At 40.3% G+C, this 22,621-nt stretch overlaps 1 protein-coding gene across 1 annotated transcript in view; it reads left to right on the top strand.

Moving 5' to 3' along the window:
• ESR1 (estrogen receptor 1) overlaps positions 1-22,621 on the top strand; it is a 210,954-nt gene that overhangs the window by 143,914 nt on the left and 44,419 nt on the right. The window contains exon 5 of the mRNA XM_081093679.1: positions 12,882-13,020. Coding sequence (XP_080949805.1) covers positions 12,882-13,020 — 139 coding nt within the window. The remainder of the gene's footprint in view (positions 1-12,881; positions 13,021-22,621) is intronic.

Below are 22,621 nucleotides of genomic sequence, written 5' to 3' on the forward strand. Positions count from 1 at the left end.
GTTGCCGGCAGCACCGGAAACCAAGAGAAAGCCATGGCACAGACTCTCCTCGGACATCTTCCGAGAGAGTGTGGCCCCCTGACACTGATTTCAGACTTCTGCCTTCCAAACTACTACTTTTTTTGTGTTTCTTTAAAAACACCCAGTTTGTGGTTCTTTGTTAGAGTAGCCCGACAAAACCAATGTAGTTACTTTTTATTTTTATTAAGAAGCGTTTTTGTAGTTCCTGTTGTAATCCTTAGGAAGTGACATAACGGAGGGGACCCAAGCCAAGCTGAGCAGGCAAGAAGTGGGATCGTTCTTGTTCGGAAGGTAACTGGCATTTAGAGATCTCTCTTCTAGGCTCACCAAGCTACTTTATTTTTAGAGTGGTTAATGTCCTGGCACAACCAACTGTGCTTATTAAAGGTTCTACCAGGAGTTGAGGGAAAAGACGTTGGCTTTCTAACTCCCATGGCCTCTCTCTACAGTGGTGTGTAGAAAGTCAGTGCTCTTTGACTTCAGATCTGAGGCGGGTGAGGAAAGAGAGTGCGAGGTGGGGAGCTGTGGGAGGACCAGAAGAGAGGGCACCCTCCCACACGCTTGTGAGACTCTCAGGCCCCACCAGCCCCAGACTGGCTGCCCTCCCCCTTTTTGCTCTGGGGCCCTGGATCTTGTCCTCTCATTTCTCAGCAGAAGTGTTATGTGATTTGAAAACTCGGCATTTCTTTTACTTCTCGGTGATTTTGCCTTGTAAATCTCACACATTTCACACCTGAATTTAAACAAAGCGATGGGAGAATAAGCCTCTCTTTTAAAAGCTCCTAATTCGTTCTGGAACTAGATGTCCCTGCGTCATTCATTGGCAGTGCTGGGTGTACCTGTAGCTTTTAAATAAGATGTGTGTGTCTGTGTTTCAGGGAACACTCCCTAAAACTGCAAGATAGTCATCGATTTTGCTGGCACTGAGGGACTTGCGCGGAAGTAGGAGGAAAGCAGAGCATCATTGTCCATTTGTTTGGGGGACATACTCTGAAAGGGGATTGTCTGCTGTCCTCTGGGTCTTTGTGTCGATGACATTTGTAGTGTTTACTGGGAGCGTACAGTTATCTGGAAGATTCAGACTGATGACAATGGTATTTGAAATGCGTCTGTAGGTCTGCTTCTAGGTAGACGGGGAAAGATGTATGTTCCAAGGTACAAGTGCTTGTTGACTTTTCAAATGCAGCCAGCCCCTGCTCCATCAGGGACTCGGAATGGCAGTGCTGGCCTTCCTATCCATTTGACGAGCACGTCAAAGGACAATCTTAAGTACTTTATAGTTTAATAATTTTATTTTCCTTCTTCAGTTTGCAATCTACTCTCAGAAACGGAAAAATATGTATTTTTTTACTCCCCCCCTTTCTTATTTAGGCTGAAATTGATTTCTTTCTGAGCTTGCACACACAAAATATTGCTTTTGCTGATTAAAAATTTAAAAAAAGTAGTTTACCCTCAAGCTGGCTGCATTGGAATAGAGGAGGATTTTTGACATGAGAGAGTGCAACTTTTATAATATCAATATAGAGTAATTGTAGCCAATTGGAGAAGTGACAGAATTGCTTATTTGATGGGTAGGAGGGTTGGTTTTTGTGTGTGTTTGGAAAATTGGGAAGCTAGGAGAGACACTCTCAAATTCATCAGCTTCTCCAGAACTCTTCTCAAATGCTTATTGTCATGACAACCATGTCTTCATAAACCCAGGCTCTGAGTGTGATACAGATGGGGCTGGGAACAAGATAGAGTTGCCATCTGCTTTGTTTACTCCCAGGGACTTTTTTTTTCATTCCCAAGTCCGATCCTCATATGTGAAAGTCTTGACTCATTTTTCATTCTCCCGATAAACTACTTCCCTATCTGTCATCACATACCTTACTTATTGTTAAATGGAGGGGGGAAAAGAATAATTATGCGTGCGTATAAACAGATATGTTTTAATAATGTATTCCCGTATCTACTTTGCAGCGTTTGATATGAGGTGCTTTGTATTTCAATAGTATAGTCAAAAGTGAAGTTGGACAAAAGTAGGAGTAAGGCAGTAATTTTTCAAGAAACAGGTAAAATTGCTATTCCTTTTGAACATTGCATTAATATCTGTGCTTCCTGCAATTTGTAATAAGCTCTGTTTTTACTTTCCAACAAAAAGGAGCACGTCTATTCTTTAGGAGAGGAAAACTTTTTCCCGTTACTAAATTTGGAGAGAAATTTGCCAACTAAATGAATGCTTATATGAGAGAGGAAGCCTCATCTGGCCCTTTATAAAAGATGCAGTGACATAGTCTCATTAATTTACTACATAAACTGAGAACATATATATTTTTTCTTTTTCATCCTCACCTGAGGACATTTTCATTGATGAGAGAGAGAGAGAGAGAGAGAGAGAGAGAGAGAGAGAGAGAGGCATCGATTGGTTGTCTCCTGTACTTGCCCTGACCTGAGATTGAATATGCAACCCAGGTATGTGCCCTGACTGGGAATCAAATCCCCAACCCTTTAGTGCATGGGATGACGCTCCAACCAACTGAGCCACCCGACCAAGGTTGAGAACATATTTTTTAAAGAAAGTTATTTGGCATTTCAAAAGTTTATATGTGCTGTGATCAGAATTAAGATATATCCAGACTTTGAAAAATAAGAAAATGCATATCTAACCATTTAAAGGTGTGTGGTAAATCAAATCACTAAATCACTGAATAAAGGTTAAGGAAATATTTCATGAAATTCATATTTAAAGTCAAGAATAATTTCCTACTTCTTATTATAATTATTTTACATATGCTATCTATCTATATATATATATAAAAGGCTAATATGCAAAGTGTCCCCTTGAAAGTTTGACCGGGAGACCAGGAGTTCGATTGCTCACTATGATGTGCACCTACCACCAGGGGGCGGTGTGGAATGAAGCAAGGCCTGGGCCGGCAGCTGGCAGCCGGCAGTCGGGGAGGGGAGGCCCCAGCGGGCCACTGGAAGGCCCCAATCTATAATTCTAAACCTTAAAATCTTGAAGTGCTTTAACAATATAGCTCATTTTTTAGTTTGTTTGTTTTTTTTCAGAGAAGTTCTATAATTACCTCTGTAAATCAGAGAAAATTTATTTTCATTCCCTCTTTTTATATTCTATACATTGATGTGTAAACATATGTGCTGATGGATGGGCAATATATCACACACACAAATACAGACCCAGAAGCACGAATGATGACTAAGCAATACTGGGCCGATGTCTAGAGCAGGGAAAACTGCTGGAAAATTTATGAAGTGGAGTCTGAACACATTTCTGGGGGTTTATCCAATAATTTTTTCACAGAAACATTATAAGGATCTTTGAATGCAGTTCTGGGAAGGGTTTTAAAACCAAGCAAAGTTGAGTAAACTTGAAACCAGTTTGTCTTTGGATTTCCTTCCTCGTGAGTAAGCCTACAGTGAGTAGGCCATTCGTTGTCCCAAGACCTTGTCAGAGGAAAGACATCATCTGCATTTAGTTTATACCTCATGTATGCATTATAAGAGAGACACGGGGTCTACCTCAGCCCCTTCCAAGAAAGCTCTCTGTTGGTTTTTCTCTTTCATTTGGATAAAAATGGAGAAGTAGAAAGTGTTAGTTTTTATTTTGGCTGTGCCATAGAAACACCGCCTTTGAATCTGTCCAGGAACACCGCCTTTGAATCTGTCCAGGAAGAAATAATTCTCAGAGTAAGATGGGCGAGGCTCTGTTGCATTGCTCTGAAGGAAGTGGTAATAATGATGATACAAGTGTCTCTGTAATATTATGACAAACAAAACACGGTATCCTGCTCAGGCTGCATAGTCAAGATTAGAAAGTTGATGGATTTGTAGAGATATCAGGACTTCCATAATCTGTAATTGTGTCAACTTATGGTCATCCTTCTAAGAGGTATTGGTGGTGTGCACCATTAATTGTAAAAAGCAGTATCTTTGTTTGTTTTTAAAACCTTTGAACTGAATTCTTCAGTCTTGACTCAATTAATCGGCTGTCAACTATGCTAAATGTGACGCCTTTTTAAAGTATCACATTTGTCACATCCCATTCTTCACTTGCCACTGGTTTTCATTGCTCAGCATTGGTCTTGAGAACTCCCCTTTATTTCCCAAGGCAGGTAGTCGCAGGGCAAGTTTCCTTCTCTCTACCTCAAGGCAATGAGAAGCCACAAACATCGGGTGGAATTCTGCTGAGTTCAGTAGAAAACAATTGATCATTTACCCCGGGAGTGTAAGAATACAGCTGCCTTCTGGATTTGCTAAACATCTTGAAATACTTTGAGTGCAATAAAACCCCAAACGTGCCTCTTTTCTCATTTTTGCACATCCCTATTTTAGGAGAAATATAATCCACATGCTCTCATTCCCTCCACTTTTAAATCATTAAAACGTTGTTTTGTAAGAGCTGTTTGATGTCCAGGAAGCCTTTTATCCTTTTTATTAGGTTCTTCTCATGTATAAATAAAAAAGAAAACAATAAACAGAAAACAACATGGGATCATGACTGAAGTTGGAATTAAAAAGAATTAAAAAGAATGCAATCAGGGCAAACACGATGAGCCCAGTTTCAGTTTGAAGTTCTAGATCAAAAATATTTTCGAACAAAATGTTTCCCTCTTTGCTTTGCAAAAGCAGGGCTCCCTCCTATTGGGCAGAAGAGAGGCTGTTTGGATGAAGGAGAGCTGAGAACTAACATTCATTGAGCAGTGACTCTGGTACTCTGGGACATCTGCCCACTGTGTAATTTTTACAGCAACCCTAATGAGAGGTCAGTCCATCTGCATTGTACAGATGGGAAGGGCTTTCAGAAATCTTAAGTATCTTGGCCACAGGCCACAGAATAATTTTAAGACAGGTCTACTTGATGTATTGGTTCAGAGTTTTTTCATTATTTCCATCCTCATATTCTCTCTTTTTCTTTTTCTTTTTTGGCGGGGGGGTGCGGGGGGAAGGAGTGCCCCACAGACAATCAAAAAGTCCTATGTTGAGAGAAGTAACTTGGAAATACCTAGTAATCAGGCCTGAGGATGAGGACTCTTATAGCCTCCAGAAAGCATCAGCGTGGTATTGACAAGGTGGATATTTAGTATGGTAGTTGCTTAAGCGCATTGGATAGGTGGTATTGTGCCGGAAGGGAGCCTGCCGCACTTCCCTTCATTACAGCAGAGGGAAGCCAGAATAGGCACAGGGATGTTGGCACAGCGCCTGGCTCTTGCACTGTGACTCACAGTGTGTCTAAACTAGTGATACCCATTAGCAATTACTTTATTTTCTAACAGTGGTACATATTTGGTAAGAGTAGTATATGACATTATTTGTTTAAATGGCTTAAACTAATTTCTTAAAGAAGAATATTTCAATGCTTATATATTATTGGAAACATCTTAAAGTAATATAGAATGGGAATCACAGTTCTAGTGGGTCTCTATAATGGGATGTGCATATAAAAGGTAATCTCAGAGGGAAGGGGACGGGAAGAGATTACCAAAGAACTTACATATATATCTCCCATGGACACAGACAATAGGATGATGAAGGCCTGGGGGTGGGGCAGGAACAAGTGGAGGGGGGCAATGGGGGAGAAAGGGGGACATCTATACTAGTCTCAATAATAAAGTTTAAAAAGGAAAGAAAAGAATAGGAAATTCAAGATTTTATTTGAAGGGGGAAGGTCATACTCAACTACACCATGGAATACATAATCCATAATATGACATTATGTTCCTATTTTCTGTAGATAAAGGATAAAAATATACCAAATGGAGGATAAGAAGACTGATTAGCATTTGAACTGGGTTCTAGGTTCTTCTGACATTATCTGCTCTATAGGCTTTCTCTCAGAGATCCCAAGTTTTATTCCACTTGCAGCTGACTTTGTGGTGTGATCTCCTTCCTTCCTTCCTTCCTTCCTTCCTTCCTTCCTTCCTTCCTTCCTTCCTTCCTTCCTCCCTCCCTCCCTCCCTCCCTCCCTCCCCCTTCTCTTTCTTTCCTTCTCTCTCTCTCTCTCTCTCTCTCTCTCTCTCTCTACCTCCTCTCTCTCCCTCCCCCTCTTTCTCCCTCTATTTCTCCCTCCCTCCTTCCCTTCCTTTTTTCTTTCTCTTGAGCTAAGGCAATACAGAAAGAATGCAATGGGCAATTTCATAAGTGACATTTTTGAGAACATTGGGGTCATCTTTTGACAGAACACGATTTTTTTTGAAGGTCAGGAAACTAATATTTTTCCTCCAGTGGATTTACTAAGGGAACCAACCACCCAGGCTTATTTTGTAGATAGCACTCCCTGAGAAAAGTTGCTCTTTTTATTTACAGGGTTTCTACTTTGCTTTGCATCTGTGTGGCTTGTATCTCACGCAAAGAAGAAATATTACCGTAGAGCTCATTTTTCTCATGCCTTTACTGAAGAGCCGCTCTGATTTATCTGCTACTCCATAGCAGTGCAGAGCTTTACACAGATGTGTATTATACTAACTACTTTGCCTATGGATCTCTGCACCTTTCACTATGGTTTCTAAGAGCCTTATCTTCCCTAGTAAGAGAGGGTAAGGCTTTAAGGATCTCCCCTGGGCCCAGGCCAACTGAGCAATTGCATGGCAGTCCCTGGCAGAGTGAGGAAGAGGGCAGAGGGCCTCCTGGGCCCCCCAGGAATGGGGAAGACACACCAAGAGCTCCTTTCAAGTAAAACTTAGTTAAAAATTTTGGAGGAAAAACAGTTATTTTTTAATGGAGGACAGAAGCGGGAATGTCCTTCCTTGGTGATGAGGCTTGGAATGAGAAAATACACAGCGGTCTTTTCTGTGGAAGATCCCTGCCCACACAGGGGTGGGGAGTAGGATTTGAGGCATGTCTGTTGTTTCCAGATTATTCTATCTCTGATTACTCTACTGGTCCTGTAAATGCAGACTGGAAAAATAAAAGACCCATGTTCACTTTAGAAATTTTTTATTTTACAAAATGAGATTTCCTTGTAGGTGATTTCATTTGGTTTCAATCAACTATTGTTACTACTTTTTAGGTATGTGTTCTGTCCCACTAGTGTGGATTCCACAACCCCACAGCCCCCCATCACTGTCACTAGATGGGAATCCCTAAGTGATTGGAGGCGAGTCACCTCTCACTGTCTCACCTGTCGCTGGTGCCTCTATTCACATCCCATAAATGCTGCTACCTCCCATCCTTATACTGGCAACACTTTCAAGTGTTTGAGAAAGGCATTGTTGAATGCTTCTGGATTCTTATAGCAGATCAGTGGAAATTGCATATTGGATCAGTCTTTCTGTTTGTAAGGAAAATAGGTCAAGTGATTGAAGCTTGATATCAATAGATAGTTGGCCCAATGTAATTTTGTTTGAGACGTATTGCATTATTTTCCTCCATTGGTTATAAATTGAGAGTATTAATGGATATTTCTTAAATACTCTTTAAGCTCCTGTGTGGCTAAAATAATATTGAGTACAGTGTATCCAAAGAAAGGAGACACTCCACCTATTAACTTCCTTCAACCGCCCTCACATTTATTGAGGTTCATTGACAGTCTTCTTTCCATGCTGCCTCTAGGAACTTGCAGAGGACAGGTTGTAAGAGATACAATAACCCTTGTCTGCAGGCACTAGCACAGATGGGAAAGATAATAAGACTGTTTCTTTTTGAGAGCTCTACATCATTTCCATGGAAGGACGTAAGGACGGAAGGACCAGGCAGTTCTGCTGGACTCAGATTGAAACCATTACTAACAGACACACTTCAGACAGATTTCATAATCACCAGACGTGTGTGGTACAAATGGTTATGGTGAGCTTCTGGGGCTCTCAAAAGACCACTAAAACTGTCCAGCTTAAACAGTACTGAAGTTTTGAAGTTGGAATTAAAAAGAATGATTCACTTTAATATTAAGGTTGCCACCAGAAAGTGCTTCTTGGGTTTTCTAAAATCGATTGGCTCCATGGCCAACTGCAGTTCTCTCGAGAGACACCCCCAAGTCTCATCCTATGTGATTACTTGAGGTTTAGGGAGGGTATTGAATGACATGGTGTGGGTTTAACAGGAATGACATTATCACATGATTACATTTTCCCCCACATAAAATAGTGAATGTCATGAAAGAAAATAACTCACTTTTTTTTGTTGCTGTTGTTTTTTTTAATTATTTTAAATTTATCTTTATTGTTGAAAGTATTACAGATGCCCCCCCTTTTTCCCCATTGACCCCCTCCACCCTGCACCCACCCCTCCCAGGCCTTCACTGCACTATTGTCTGTGTCCATGGGCTATGCATATATGCATACAAGTTTCCTGTTAATCTAAGATCTCACTTTTGAATGTTAAAGTTCCTGAAAGTGAGTTTAATTTACAGGGTGACTTGACATTCTTATTACGAGGCTTCATTCAGAAGACTGGGGTGAAGACTAGAGAACTGAAACTTCCCTGAGAGCTTTTCTGATCAGTACTGCTCCCGGAGTAGATGTTGGGTACTGAGAAGCGGGGGCATCTCCTGCTGCCTCCAGCAGGTTCTCCCAGAGCAAGGCTGGTCCACTTCCATCCAACATACTCCGGAGGCAAAGAACTGCAGGCTATTGGGATACATGCTCCCTTTCTCCCTGGGAGGCCTGAAACCCAATCACTGTTTTTTAATCCTTTAGTTTGTAAAAAATGTTTCAATTGCAGTCGACGTACACTGTTAGATCAGATTCAAGTGTACAACATACTGATTCAACATTCCTATAACTTAAAAGTGATCACCTGGATAAGTCTAGTATCCATCTGACACCATACATAGTTATTACAGTATTATTGACTTTACTAGAGGCCCGGTGCACAAAATTCATGCAGGGAGGTGCAGGGGGTGGGGACCGTCCCTCAGCCCAGCCTGCAACTATGCCAGCATCCCTCGCCCCAGCCTCTGGCCCAAGTACCTTCCCCTCCCTTCGTGCAGCCGGGTCACGGACGCTGGGCTCGTGTTGCCAGGGCAACATTGCCAGCGTCGCACCCCAGCCACTATGGGTGCTGCCATCTTTGTCGTGGAGTGACGATTAATTTACATATTACTCTTTTATCAGTTAGGATTCCCTGGGCTGCCATTTACATCCCAGTGACTGTTTTTATGACTGGCAATCGCTGTTGTTTAATTCTTGAGTTTTTCTTTTAAACAAAGCTGCCCACATTCTCTTCAGTTACAAGTCCTGCTTTATGTGAGCAAAACCCAGTCTTCCCCAAGGGAAAGGCTCTGTTTTGGGCCTTAGCATGGCTGCCTGATGGAGCAGAAGTTGCAATAATTTGAACTTTAAAATAGCAGGATTTGTTAGAATCATGAATTTTATGCTTCCCAGGAGTACATAGTCTAGCAGGATTTACAGGAACATGCCTAATTAATGTGAATGTCGTGTAGAATAATCTGTTGGAAGCACATGAAAAGATGCTCAACATCATTAGTCATTAGGGAAATGCAAATTAGACCACAGTGTCAGTGTGATACTTCTGGGAATGTACCAGAACATCTATAATTGAAGAAACTGACCATACTAAGTATTGGTGAGGACAGCTGGTGGGAATGCAAATGAAACAGTCACTTTTGAAAACAGTTTGGCAGTTTCTTAAAACATTAAAAAACACTTACTGTATGCTTGAGCCATCATACTCTTAAATTGAAGGTGGGGCAAAAGTAGGTTTACAGTTGTTCATATGGAAATTAATGCAATAATAAATAAATACTAATAGAAGAATAAACTCTGTTTCACGTACTCACAAGTGTAAACCTACTTTTGCCCCAGCCTCTATTTACTCTAATCATGACAGCATGTCCATACAAAAAGTTGTACAAGGATTGCTCCTAGCAGCTTTATTTGTAACTAGAGGCCCGGTGCACGAAACTCGTGCACAGGTCGGGTCCCTAGGCCTGGCCAACAAGCAGGGCCAATCAGGGCCTTCTGGCTGCCGGCCGAGGCCTTCCTTTGTTTTGCACTGCCCCCTGGTGGTCAACACACATCACAGCGAGCGATCGACTCCCAGTCTCATGGTCGAACTCCCGTGGGGACACTTAGCATATTAGCCTTTTATATATATATATATATATATATATATATATATATATATATATATAGATAACCCCAAACTGAAACAACCCAAATGTCCAATGAAAAGATAAGCAATTGCATTTATTTATTGGCTATGTCCATATAATGGAATGCCACTCAGCAATTGAAAGAATCAGCTATTAATATATGCAATTACATGGATAAGTCTCAAGAGAATTTCGCTGAGTTAAAGAAGTCGGATAAAAAAGTGAGAGACTTGTGAATTGAATTAAGATGGTAACAGGGATATAGGAAGGAGAGGAAGAACTTTTGCATTACTTTAAACATATAATTGATGAGGTTTGATCATGGCATAGAGCTGGAGGGGTCATGGACTTTGCAGTCTTTCTCTAGCTTAAATATGTTTGTCTATGTGGAACATCACCTAGTTGGCAGTAAGGATTACATAAAACATGGTGATTAAGTATATAATAAATGATGAGCTAATTGCTTAATACTGATCCTGTGATAGCTCCAAGACCCCCCCTCCCCCCGAAAAGAAACATCCAGTAGGCAAACTGTCAATACTTGTTTGCTTAGGGAAAACAAACTTATATTTTGGCTTTCTAATGAAACAAGTATAGATAGCTAATAAAAGTGTATTATTAGGTGATACCTCATTGTGGTTTTAATTTGCATTTCTGTGATGATTAGTGACCTTGAGCATTTTTTCATGTCTGTTGTCCATCTGTATGTCCTCTTTGGAGAAATGTCTATTTAGGTCTTTTGCCCATTTTTTAAATTGGATTGTTTGTCTTTCTCTTATTGAGTTGTATGAGTTCTTTATATATTTTGGAAATTAACCTTTATCAGATGTATCATTAGCAAGTATGTTCTCCCACACCTTGGGTTCTCTTTGCATTTTGAGGATGGTTTCTTTTGCTGTGCAGAAGCTTTTTATTTTGATGTAGTCCCATTTACTTATTTTTCCCTTTGTATCAGTGAAAATTCTGCTATGTGAGATGTCTGTGATTTTACTGCTTATGTTTTCTTATAGGGTTTTTATAGTTTCATGACTTACATTTAAGTCTTTTATCCATTTTGAGTTTATTCTTGTGTGTGGTATAAGCTGGTGGTCTAGTTTCATTCTTTTTGCATGTATCTGTCCAATTTTCCCTACACCATTTATTAAAGAGACTGTCTTGACTCCACTGCATGCTCTTGCCTCCTTTGTCAAATATTAATTGGCCATAATGGTGTGGGTTGATTTCTGGGGCCTCTGTTCTGCTCCATTGAACTTCATGCCTGTTCTTGTGCCAGTACCAGGCTGTTTTGAATGCAACGGCTTTGGAGTAGAGTTTGATATCACTATGATCCCTCCAACTTTGTTCCTCTTTCTCAAGATTGCTGTGGCTCTTTGGGGTCTTTTTCGGTTCCATATACAATTTTGGAATATTTTTCTAGTTCTGTGAAATACGCTGTTGGAATTTTAATAGGACTTGCGTTGAATCTACAGATTGCTTTGGGTAGTATGAACAAATCAACAAATGAAAAATGCTGTTAAGGATGTGGAGAAAAGGGAGCCCAGCACACTTGCTGGTGGGAATGCAGACTGGTGCAGCCACTGTGGAAAACAGTATGGAGTTTCCTCAAAAAATTAAATATGGAACTGCCACTTGACCCAGTGGTCTGACTTCTAGAAATACATCCTAAGAATCCTGAAACACCAATCAGAAAGAATACATGCACCCCTATGTTCATACCAGCCCAATTTATAATAGCTAAGATCTGGAAACAGCCCAAGTACCTATAAGTAGATGAGTGGATAAAAAAAAGCTCTGGTACATTTACATAATGGAACATTATGTAGCTGTAAAAAAGAAGGATCTCTTACCCTTTGAGACAGCATGGATGGACTTGGAGAATCTTACGCTAAGCAAAATAAGCCCATCAGAGGAAGACAAACATCTCACTTATATGTGGAATCTAAAGAACAAAATAAATTGACAAACAAGATAGGATCACAGACATGGATGGAAGCATAAAACAGACTGACAGATCTCAGAGGGGAGATGGGAAGGAGGGTAGGTAGAGATTCGTCAAATAAGCATATTTGCATAACCCATGGACACAGACAATAGACAGGTGAAGACCTGGGGGGGGGGGGGGTGTGAGACATGGGTGGGGGACATAGAGGGAAAATGAGGGACATCTATAATACTCTCAACAATAAAATAAAATTTAAAAAGAAAAAAAGTATAGTGTTGGGGAGATAAAAATGAAGAAAACGTCACAGAAAAAATGGGATTGCTAGAGCCAGTCTCATTTACAAGAGAGAGCAAAGGGCTGGGGGCAGAGAGACCAAAGAAGGAAGTAGAATCTACAGGATGCCTCAGGGAAAAAGAGCAGGAAACTGATTTGGAAAGCAGCCAACTTTATGGCCATCTTGTTAATTTAATGCCTCTGTGATTCTGTCATATCTTAATTTGTGTGGTTGGATTTACTTGGTCACCTGATCCAAAGTCTATAATTAATTGCAGCTCATCAGAGGTAGTGTCAATTGTGCTCAAAGGCATAGCTTCTGGAGATTATATTCCATCTCTCACCTTAACACCATCTAAGCTCTCTGGACATGTTTCCTTATCTGTAAAATGGTATCCCCATCGGTTCCTACCACTTAGAGTTGTTGTATTAATAAGAGATTAAAAGAAATTGTGCACAAGAAGTGCTTAGCATTGCTTCTAACCCATAGTAAGGGCTCATAGAAAACAGAGCCTATTCGTTCAGATCCCTCTTACCAGCAATGACTGCTTTTTATGTGAAGTCAGCAGGGTTTTTCTTGTCTTGTTTCAGGCTTTGTGGATTTGACCCTCCATGATCAGGTCCACCTTTTGGAATGTGCATGGCTAGAGATCCTGATGATTGGTCTCGTCTGGCGCTCCATGGAGCACCCAGGGAAGCTCCTGTTTGCTCCTAACTTGCTGTTGGACAGGTGAGTGACCTGGCTGTAGCTTGGGGGAGCACATCCTGTGTAATCCCCAGATTATTCCTGAAGTGCTTTCACTCAGTCCTCCAGGAAGCTTCCAAGAATCTGACCAGGTACGTTTACTCTACAAATGGTCAACTCTGGGTGATGGAGGCCAGTCAAGTTCACAGAGGTCTATGAATAACTTTCTGCTAGGCATCTTTCTGGATCAGCTCTATTATTTCTAAACTATATGTGTATTTGCACTTACGTATTTATACCGAGTCCAGTATTTTCACGGCAGACATACCCAGAACCCGTTCATATTTATATGTATGTGTATGTATAATGTGTGTACTAATAAGACTATGAATATTATTTTCTAACTCCACCTTCACCTTGTGTTGTTATATAAAAGAAAGGATGACTAACCTTCCTTTAATTAAAATACATTTTTGGCCCATGGACATCCAAACCACAATAGCCTTTCCATTTCCTTCTCCAATTTTCCCATCAGTAAATGAGGAAGTCTGACCAGAGTTCTGAAGGCCTCTTCCAGTTCTGCCAATTCATGAAAGTTACTTGTTTATTTTAGAAAATGAATTCGCTTTTCAAGTGTGCTGCCATATTTATCGTGTCCCGTTTGGGTTGACTAGGGATGTGAGTCCCATGGTTCTTTGTTGTTCAGCCACTGCTCAGAGTAATAGAATTAGACACCATTCACTAGCAGCTCCCACTGGCCAAGTCCCTACCCAGCACCAGCTGCTGTGCTAAATGCTTTGCATACATGAGCTCATTTGATGATCATAGCACTTCTAGGAAGCTGTCCTTCACATGTTACCAGAATGGAAGCTAAGTTTCTGCATCTTGCAAAAAGTATTAAGCCAGTGAATGGTGGACCAGGGTTAGAATCCGAGCTCTGCCTGGCTCTGGCTTGCTCATATTGCATACTGTCCCATGCACGCGACCTCCACACCCTTTCCTGTCCAGCCATGCCTTCTGTGGTTTGCTGCTGCAGCCCTTTGTTTCCAGGTAGACCTTGTCTTTGTGGGGCACATGGCCATTGGAATGGGAAAGGACCATCTCCTCCTTGTTTCCTGCTAACTTTCTCCCCCTCTGCTCAGCAGTCCAAGACTGCCTGGTGCTCAACCAAATGTCTGGAGACTGTGCATTCCTTCCCTTCAGAGTACCACACCACCTCCCCATGCCCTGTCCCTCTCTGGGCTTCCCGACACTGCCAAGCCCCATGGAGCAGAGTTACAGCAACATTTACTGGTATTTAGGTACCGGAGAACTGTATATGTTGACATCTGCATAGAAGTAGGGGAAAGATTAAGCCAGAAGTCAGATGGTTCTGTCAGCCATGGATTACTGATGTTGCCAATGAGGGTTTTATGCTTTATCCATGATTAATTATTATGATGTCCTGTTCGGCCCTGGCAGGGTAGCTCAGTTAGTTGGTGTGTCATCCAATATGCAAGGTTGCAGGTTCAATCCCCAGTCAGGGCACATACAAGAATCAACCAATGGTGCATAAATAAGTGGATCAACAAATCGATGTTTCTCTCTCTCTCTCTCTCTCTCTCTCTCTCTCTCTCTCTCTCTCTCTCATTCCTGTTTTCACAATCCTTGCAAATCCAGGTATTTGTGCCTTCCAAGGCTGTCAGAAGGATAGCATTTACCCCAGTCTTTCCTTGTAATTACTCAAATGTTAGTATTGGCAAGTGGGGTTAGTGATTATGGGAACATAAAAGCCTACTGGGTTGCCATTCCACATTGGTGCGCAGAATACAGATTTTCTAGCTTGAGTCCATTTAGGAAGAATTATTGCTTGATGTACTCCCTGATGACAACTCATGATATCTTGATTCTGGTAGCTTATAACTTTCCTGTTAGTCATATGCTTGAAAGCTAATTTTATCTGCACCATGCTTCATCTACCCATGATTTCCAGTTCTCCCCTGTGTCCTGCAGCAGTGACTTCTAAACACTCAATGTAGTCATCTCTTCCTGTGAAAACCAAGAATTTACGATTATTATAAGGCATAAATAAAGAACCCAGTGATCTCTCCTAATGTGTGTGTGTCTTTTACAAGAGGAAAGTTCAAGATAATAAGAAGGCCTGTGAAAGCAATCAGGAAATGGAGAAAACTTATTTTTCCATCCTAGCACCTAATTCTTTGGTGTATTTTGGCACAGAAAACCAAAATCTGTCCGCTGTGGCGGCTCCGAATGCAGCTCCGCATTCGGTCCTGCTTGAGTGCTCACACTGGAAAGGCATAGGTGGAAAACACAAGCAAAAATGCTCAACTCAGATCGTTGCTCCTGGGGTCTCTGTTTTGGCGGGAGCAAAGTTTGCTGTCGCTGGGAGGCAGATGTGATGTGAGGGGAAATAATGTAAATTGCCGGGTCTGTAAGACCATCCAGTTTCCAGGGGACTAATTCTGTTCTGCAGGCACCATCAGGGCTAACGAATTCTGAGAAATATTTGTGGATTTCCTAGCAAAGGCAAAGCACTCTGGACCCCATTCACTCTCAGGGGAGGAAGAAAAAAACACCCTACCCATTTGAAAGGCAGGCCTAACTCAACAAGCAGAGTATCCCCTGCACCTCGTCTGGCCAGACGGTTGCTGATCTCGCTCTTGTCATCACCTGGAGTCTCTGCCTGTGGGAATAGAATTGGACAACAGAAGTTCTTTGACTGTAGGCGGGGAGGAGGAACAAGTTCCCTCCCCGAAGAGAAAAACAGGTTGCTGCACTGCAAGGAATATTTCTCTTCTTCTTCTACAGAGCAGACTGTTTTCAGATGATAAATTCATTATACATTAAAAAAGTCACTTTCTAGAAGAAAGAGCATTTTCATTTTATGTTATTTATTGTCAATATTTCAGAAAAATTGTGAATAAGAATTTTCAAATAAAAACCAAATTCCAGCAGTGCTTTTATTGGCTTTTTTTGGTTTTGTTTTTGTCTTCTTTTTGTGTTTTTTTTTTTTTTGGGGGGGGGGGTTAGAGAGAGAAGAAGGGAGAGGGAGAGAGAGAGAAACATCGATGCAAGAGTGGCACATTGATTAGGCTTCCACCTGCACACCCCCCACTGGGGATTGACGCCACAACCTGAGCATGTGTCCTGACCTGGAATCAAACCAGCATCCTTTTGGTGCACAGGATGCTGCCCAACCAACTGAGCCACACGGGCCCGGGCTTGGCTTTTCTTTTTTAAATATATGGGGGGCGGGAGGAAGAAGAGGAATAGAGATATAGAAACCCATGAGAGAGAGACATCGATCTGCTGCCTCCTGCACACCACCTACAGGGGATAGAGTCTGCAACCCCGGCATGTACCCTGACCAGGAATTGGACCGGTGACCTCTTGGTTCATGGGTTGATGCTCAACCACTGAACCACCTTGGCCTGGCGGCTTTTCTTTTTTGATTGACTTTTTTTTTTCTGTGTAAAACTTGATGTAAATTCTTTGCAGATTTCTTTACTTGGAAGAGTAAAAAATAACATTCCAAAGTAAATTGATGAATTCAGACTGTGATCCATCCACAGGTTTCTCGGACATGAAGGGAAGGACCTCCCTGTATATTCCCTTTTCTGGTTTCCCCCTTTGAAAAATGCGTGCTACCCCCAAAGAGAGCATTGCAGTAGCTGAGGAAGCAGGTGGATGGGGGAGTGAGTGATTGTCCCATTCAGTCCTGGGTAGAAGATACTTGAGTTACTTTAGTAGCTTTGCTGGAGTCCCTCCATAACTCTCCAGAAGGGCTTCAGTTTGCCCCATTCATATCGCAGGAACCTTGTTCATAACCTCTTTCCATTCTACCTTATAGAAATGGACAGAAAAAAGAAAAATAAGGAAGCCAACATTTATTTAACTTCTATAATGCTGGGTTATCGTCTATACTTTCTGTATTTCATTCATTGCCTGAGAATACAGATAGCAAAGAGTGTTATTAGTTTATATTCCATTGGTTCTTTACAGTTCTGAGACCTTAACTACTCAATGGCAGATGCCAGTTGATTGATTCTTAGCATTCTGACAAATCTTGGGAATATAAAATTATAAACTGTAGGAAAAATTGAAGCCAAAAGAAGTGAGAAATTAGATAAACTGTCATTACTGCTTCCTCTGATTGAAAATGAATCAAAATATCTATTGGACTAAAAACCAATTATATTATACACTTTAAATGGGTGAATAATGTGCTATGTGAATTACATTAAGATATTAAACACACACACACAAACCACACACACATATTGGAATATCAGCAGAAATCAATTTTAACAAGAAGACCATCAATCATGAAAGCGCTTTTTTACTGGAAAAACTAAAAAACAACAATATTCAAACCAAGGTTTCTCCCTAAAAACAAAAGCAATTAGGTAGCATTATTTTGTAAAGCTTGCTAAGCCACAAGGCTTTAACTCCTCAAGAGGAATAAGCCTGTAAACAGTAAGGATCCACTCAATACAAAATTGCTCCAGAGGAAAAAGCCTAATTCCAACCAAAGAATTAATCCTGTGTAAGAGGTTAATTTGACTTTCTTACATTTTTATACACCACATTATTTTTGCGTTTGCCCTATGTTATTCACAATGAGCCAACAGATTAATTTAAAATATAATCAGAACGATATTTTGACAGTTTAATTCTAAAATATCTTAATATTTTTTCAGTCACACATGCTACACAGGGATAATCAAATAATCTACCCCTTCATAGCTGCTTTAATCAGAGCTATTTGTCCACGTTGGCATTATAAAGACCCTCCTTTGTTTTATTGAATGCCATCAAAATCCAATGATAAAGGGAGATGGCCGCCTTCAAGTCTGTGTTAGTTAGGGTTCAGTTTAAGTCAACTCAATAGTATTGGATACCATCATCTCTAGGATCCTGCGTGATACTGAAGGATATGAAAAAGGAGATATGTAAGAGGCAGACCTGTCCTCAGGGAATTTACTGTCTAGTGGTAAAGTAATATTAGTATACAAATGAATGCAAACAAAATCAAGCCTGCACCATACCCACATCCATTCATGTCTGGTTTATCTTCCTCTATCACTTCCTTTTTTTAAATTGAGCTATAGCCCTAGCCAGTGTTCTCAGTGGTTAGAGCATTGGCCCATAGACCAAAGGGTTTTGGGTTAGATTACTGGTCAAGGGCATGTACCAGGTTGCAGGTTCAATCCCCAGCCCCGGCCTGTCAGGGCACATGTGGGAGGCAACCAATTGATGTATCTCCCTCCCTCCCTCCCTTCCTTTCACTCTCTCTAAACATCAATGGAAAAAATATCCTTGGATGAGGATTAACAAAATCAAAAAAATAAATAAAAAATAAAATAAAACGAGATATAATTGATATACAACATTATATTAGTTTCAGGTGTACAACATCAGTATAAAGGAAATCCAGCCATTTGCAACAATATGGATGAACCTTGAGGGCTTATGCTAGTGAAATAAGTCAGGCAGAGAACACCATTAGGACCTCACTTATATGTGGAATCTGAAAACAAAACAAAACAAAACAAAACAAAATGAACTCATAAACACAGAGAACAGATTGGTGGTTGACAGAGACGGGGTGGGTGAAATAGGTGAAAATGCCTTTTCATTTTGTTGATTTTCTTTGTTGTGCAGAGGCTTTCCAGTTTCACGTAGTTCCACTTGTTTGTTTCTGCTTGTGTGGCCTTTGCTTCTGTGTCAAACTCAAAAAATCATTGCCAAGACCAATGTCAAGGAGCTCGCTGCCTGGGTTTGCTTCTAGGAGCCTCATGGTCTAGTCTTCAATCAGTTTTGAGTAAGTTTTGTGAATTGTATTAGATAGTGGTCTAGGTTTCTTTTTCTTCCTTTTCTTTCTTTCTTTTTTTGCATATGGCTGTCCAATTGTCTGAACACCATTTACTAAAGAGACTATCCTTTCTCCTTTGTATATTCTTGGCTCCTCTGTAGTAAATGAATTGACAAGATGGCGCTTTATTTTGGGGCTCTCTATTCTGTTCCGTTGATCTGTGTGTCTGTTTTTATGCCAATACTATGCTATTTTGTGTATTGTAGCTTTGTAATAGTAATCAAAGCTATTGGTTGTGAGTGTTATGTCACCCTGAGCATGATGCCTCCAGCTTTGTTCTTCTTTCTAAGCTTGCTTTGGCCGTTCAGTGTCTTTTGTGGTTCAATATAAGTTTCAGTGTTATTTGTTCTACTTTTGTGAAAAATGCCATTGAAATTCTGATGATGCTATAGGCATTTTTTAAGTCACTAAATAGCCTTGTTTATATTTTACTTGTGTTCTTGTTTTTATCAAATTGAAAGGAGATGTAAAAAGCACACTTTCAGTTTATTTTTGGTTTTATGCCAAAACAGAGAATTAGTTTTTTAATTCATTTAAACATTTACCGTCCACCATTGGCACAGATTCTAATCCCATCATGACTTTGTAGGACCAAACATGTTATGATGAGAAGAGATTGCTGCATCCCCCTGAGAAGGAAAGGGCTTCTCTTGTGTCTCCAAATTTGATCAGAACAAACTTAATGCCACGTGCAGGTGAGAATGCAACTGCTCCACCTGCGCCTCTGAGGAGAGCGAGCCTGAGGGAACACATAAGTCAGTGCGGATGGGGGTGTGGAGTTCAGGTTCCAAGATCTGTGCTCTTGAAAGGATCACAAAGATACAGATAAGAATTGGGAAGACGGGAGAAAGACCAGGTGTTGGGAAAATCTGATGAGTTTTTCCTTATACAAGATGGGCTTACGGTACAGGGAGAACATACTAATCACTATGTCCAGCAGAAGCTGGAGCTGAGAAAGAGATGTAGATAAAATCTGGAAAGAAAAGATTTGAATCATCTCCATAGTTTAAAGAGTGTGAAGTAACTTTGATAAGTAGGCAGTGGAGAAAGAGGCACCTGAAGGGCTGAGGAGAGACCTCTTAGATGGTTGACCTGCAGGAGTTATAAGTAGAAATGAATCCCAGCCTGGGGTTAAGGTAGAGTTTGTTTGAGACACAGAAGCACAAAATATCTGGTTCCAAGGAAGGGTTAATTTACAGAAGAAGAAAGTTAGTGAATTATGCCAAATACTGTGGAGAGGTGGGCAGGAGTAAGAAGGAATGGATTTGTTAATAAGGGGATTATTGTTGTCCCTAAAAAGAACATGTTTAGTAATAGGTGGGGGGAGGGGGAGAGTGTAAATGTGTTAAATGAAAGCATCATGTATGAAAAAGGAAATAGGCAGGGACAACCAGAGAAAGGAAGTACAAAGTAGCTTTTCGAGATGTTCGGTAGCGAAAAAGCAGTGGAGTGCTACTCACTGAGAGCAGCAGCAGCAAGGGGAAGGGAAGCCCGAGTTCCACCCTGTGATATCCAGGGAGCGTTTCTGTAGTGGCTTTATGAGCTGTGGATCTTTGTCTATTCAGTGTGCACCCATCAAGTGATCTGCTATCCTCTGTAGATGCTTCAGTTGCTCCATCTCTGACTAAGGAGAGTTCCTTCATGCCGACTCCCGTGCCATTTGGATATAAGCCATTAGCGTTTGATGCCTCCTTGCTGAAGAGCGCAGTGCCATCTCCCACCCCTCATACTGTCAACTTCCTGCCCCAGAGCTGCAACTAACCATTTATGAAAGGGGCACACATTCATTTCAGAGAAACTGGCATTTAGAACTCAGTCTTGGCATTAGTGTGTCCACTGTTTTAGAGTTGCCATAGTTCTTGGCTTTTAATGGGTTAAATTACGATATAAACACCTTTAAAACAAAAAGGTAGCCCTAGCCTGTTTGGCTCAGTGGATAGAGCATTGGCCTGCGAACTAAAGGGCCCCGAGTTTGATTCTGGTCAAGGCCACATGCCTGGGTTGCGGTCTTGATCCCCAGTAGGGAGTTTGCAGGAGGCAACCGATCAATGATTCTCTCTCAGTATTGCTGTTTCTATCTCTCGCTCCCTCTCCTTTCCTCTCTGATGTCAATGAAAATATATTAAAAACAAATAAACGCAAAAAGGTATATATTATTTCGTACTGACATTTCCAGTTCAAACCTTGGTTTCTAACAATATAATTGCTCATTTGATTATCTTCCATTGTGTAAAAACATTTAAACAATAATAATAAAAGTCTTTCTACTAACAAGTAGACCATTAAATATAGTTGAAGATTTAAATAGCTCTATTTGTCTTTCAATTCTATTCCACTGAGAATAGAAAATCAAAATATTGTGTTCTTCAGACACTTCAAATAACCCTTCTCTCTGTGGTTATGTCACCAACTTGATAAAGAATAAGAATCATTCTTTCTAACTTGCTTTCCATTTTTGTATTTTTCATTTAAGTTTTTTCAATATGTAAAACATTTGTTTCCAAAGTCAAAACTTTATAACCAGGCATATTCAAAGAGTCTAACTTTCATTACTACCCTCTCCACTGGATGCCCCCTATAATGTCAAATTTGAATGAAGATTGGCTATATATGGTAGATATACGTATGTGTGAATATTTGTATATAGTCATATCCACCCACCCCATATACAAAAGTAATTATTATATATAATATTCTACATATTGTTTTGAAGGTTATTACATGCATGTGTATAAAGATATCCCTTATTCCTTTCCGTGATCATTTTATATTTCATTGGGGGGAATTCCTTATTGATGGGCATCTGTTCAAATCTTTCTTTGTCTTTTAGAAGTCTTTCCAAGTATCCTTAAATAGTATATTTTGCATGTATTTTCAAGGCTATGTATAGATATCACATATGTAGTATAAATATGTATCTTATGTGTAATAATTGATATTTGCGTGTCATTTTTATAGACAACTACTTTACTAGATCTTTATTACTTAATTTTCTCATTAATTTGGGGGTTCCTTAATACACAGTCATATCATCTGCAAACAGAAGCTGTTTTGTTTCTTCCTTTTTATTACTAAGCATCTAAATGTATTTTCTAACCTAATTGTATTGAGTAATACCTCTAATACATTATTAAAAAAGTCACAAATAGTGGGCACTATTGTTTCTGTATACTCATGTCACAAGAATTTCTATGGATGTCTGTATGACTAGAGTTTTGTTTTTTATTGAGAATGAAGATTATCTTTATTTTTTCCATCAAAATTCATAAGAAAGTTTGTCACCCCTAATTCAATTTTTAGTGTTAACTCTATCATTAAATATGTTTAATGTCTGCCTACTCAGCCATATGCTGATGTCTCTCTCTCTCTCTCTCTCTCTCTCTCTCTCTCTCTCTCTCTCTCTCTCTCTCTCCTGGAGCTTCTTTTATCAGAAGAGGTTCATGAGGACACTTTTTTTTTAGCCTAAATGTTTCTAAATGTGTCTATGTCCTTATGTGGAAAGTTTGATTGTATACAAAATCATTGGCTCACCTTTTTTCTCAAGTATTTTTAAGCGATTAATGCACTTTTTTTTTTTTAGCATGAAATGCTGCTGTCAAGAACTTGGATGGCAGTCTGGCTTTCTTTCTCTTACTAGTGACTTTTGTATGAGTGCCTGCAGGTTCATTTTCTTCATAGACTTAAATTTCAGTAATGTCACTAAGCTATGTCTCTGTGTTGACCATATTAGGTCAATTTTTTCAGGTACATTGTATATCTTTTGAATGCATA

Source organism: Myotis nattereri (genome assembly GCF_964212035.1).
Source record: "Myotis nattereri genome assembly, chromosome: 6".
Lineage (NCBI taxonomy): Eukaryota > Metazoa > Chordata > Mammalia > Chiroptera > Vespertilionidae > Myotis > Myotis nattereri.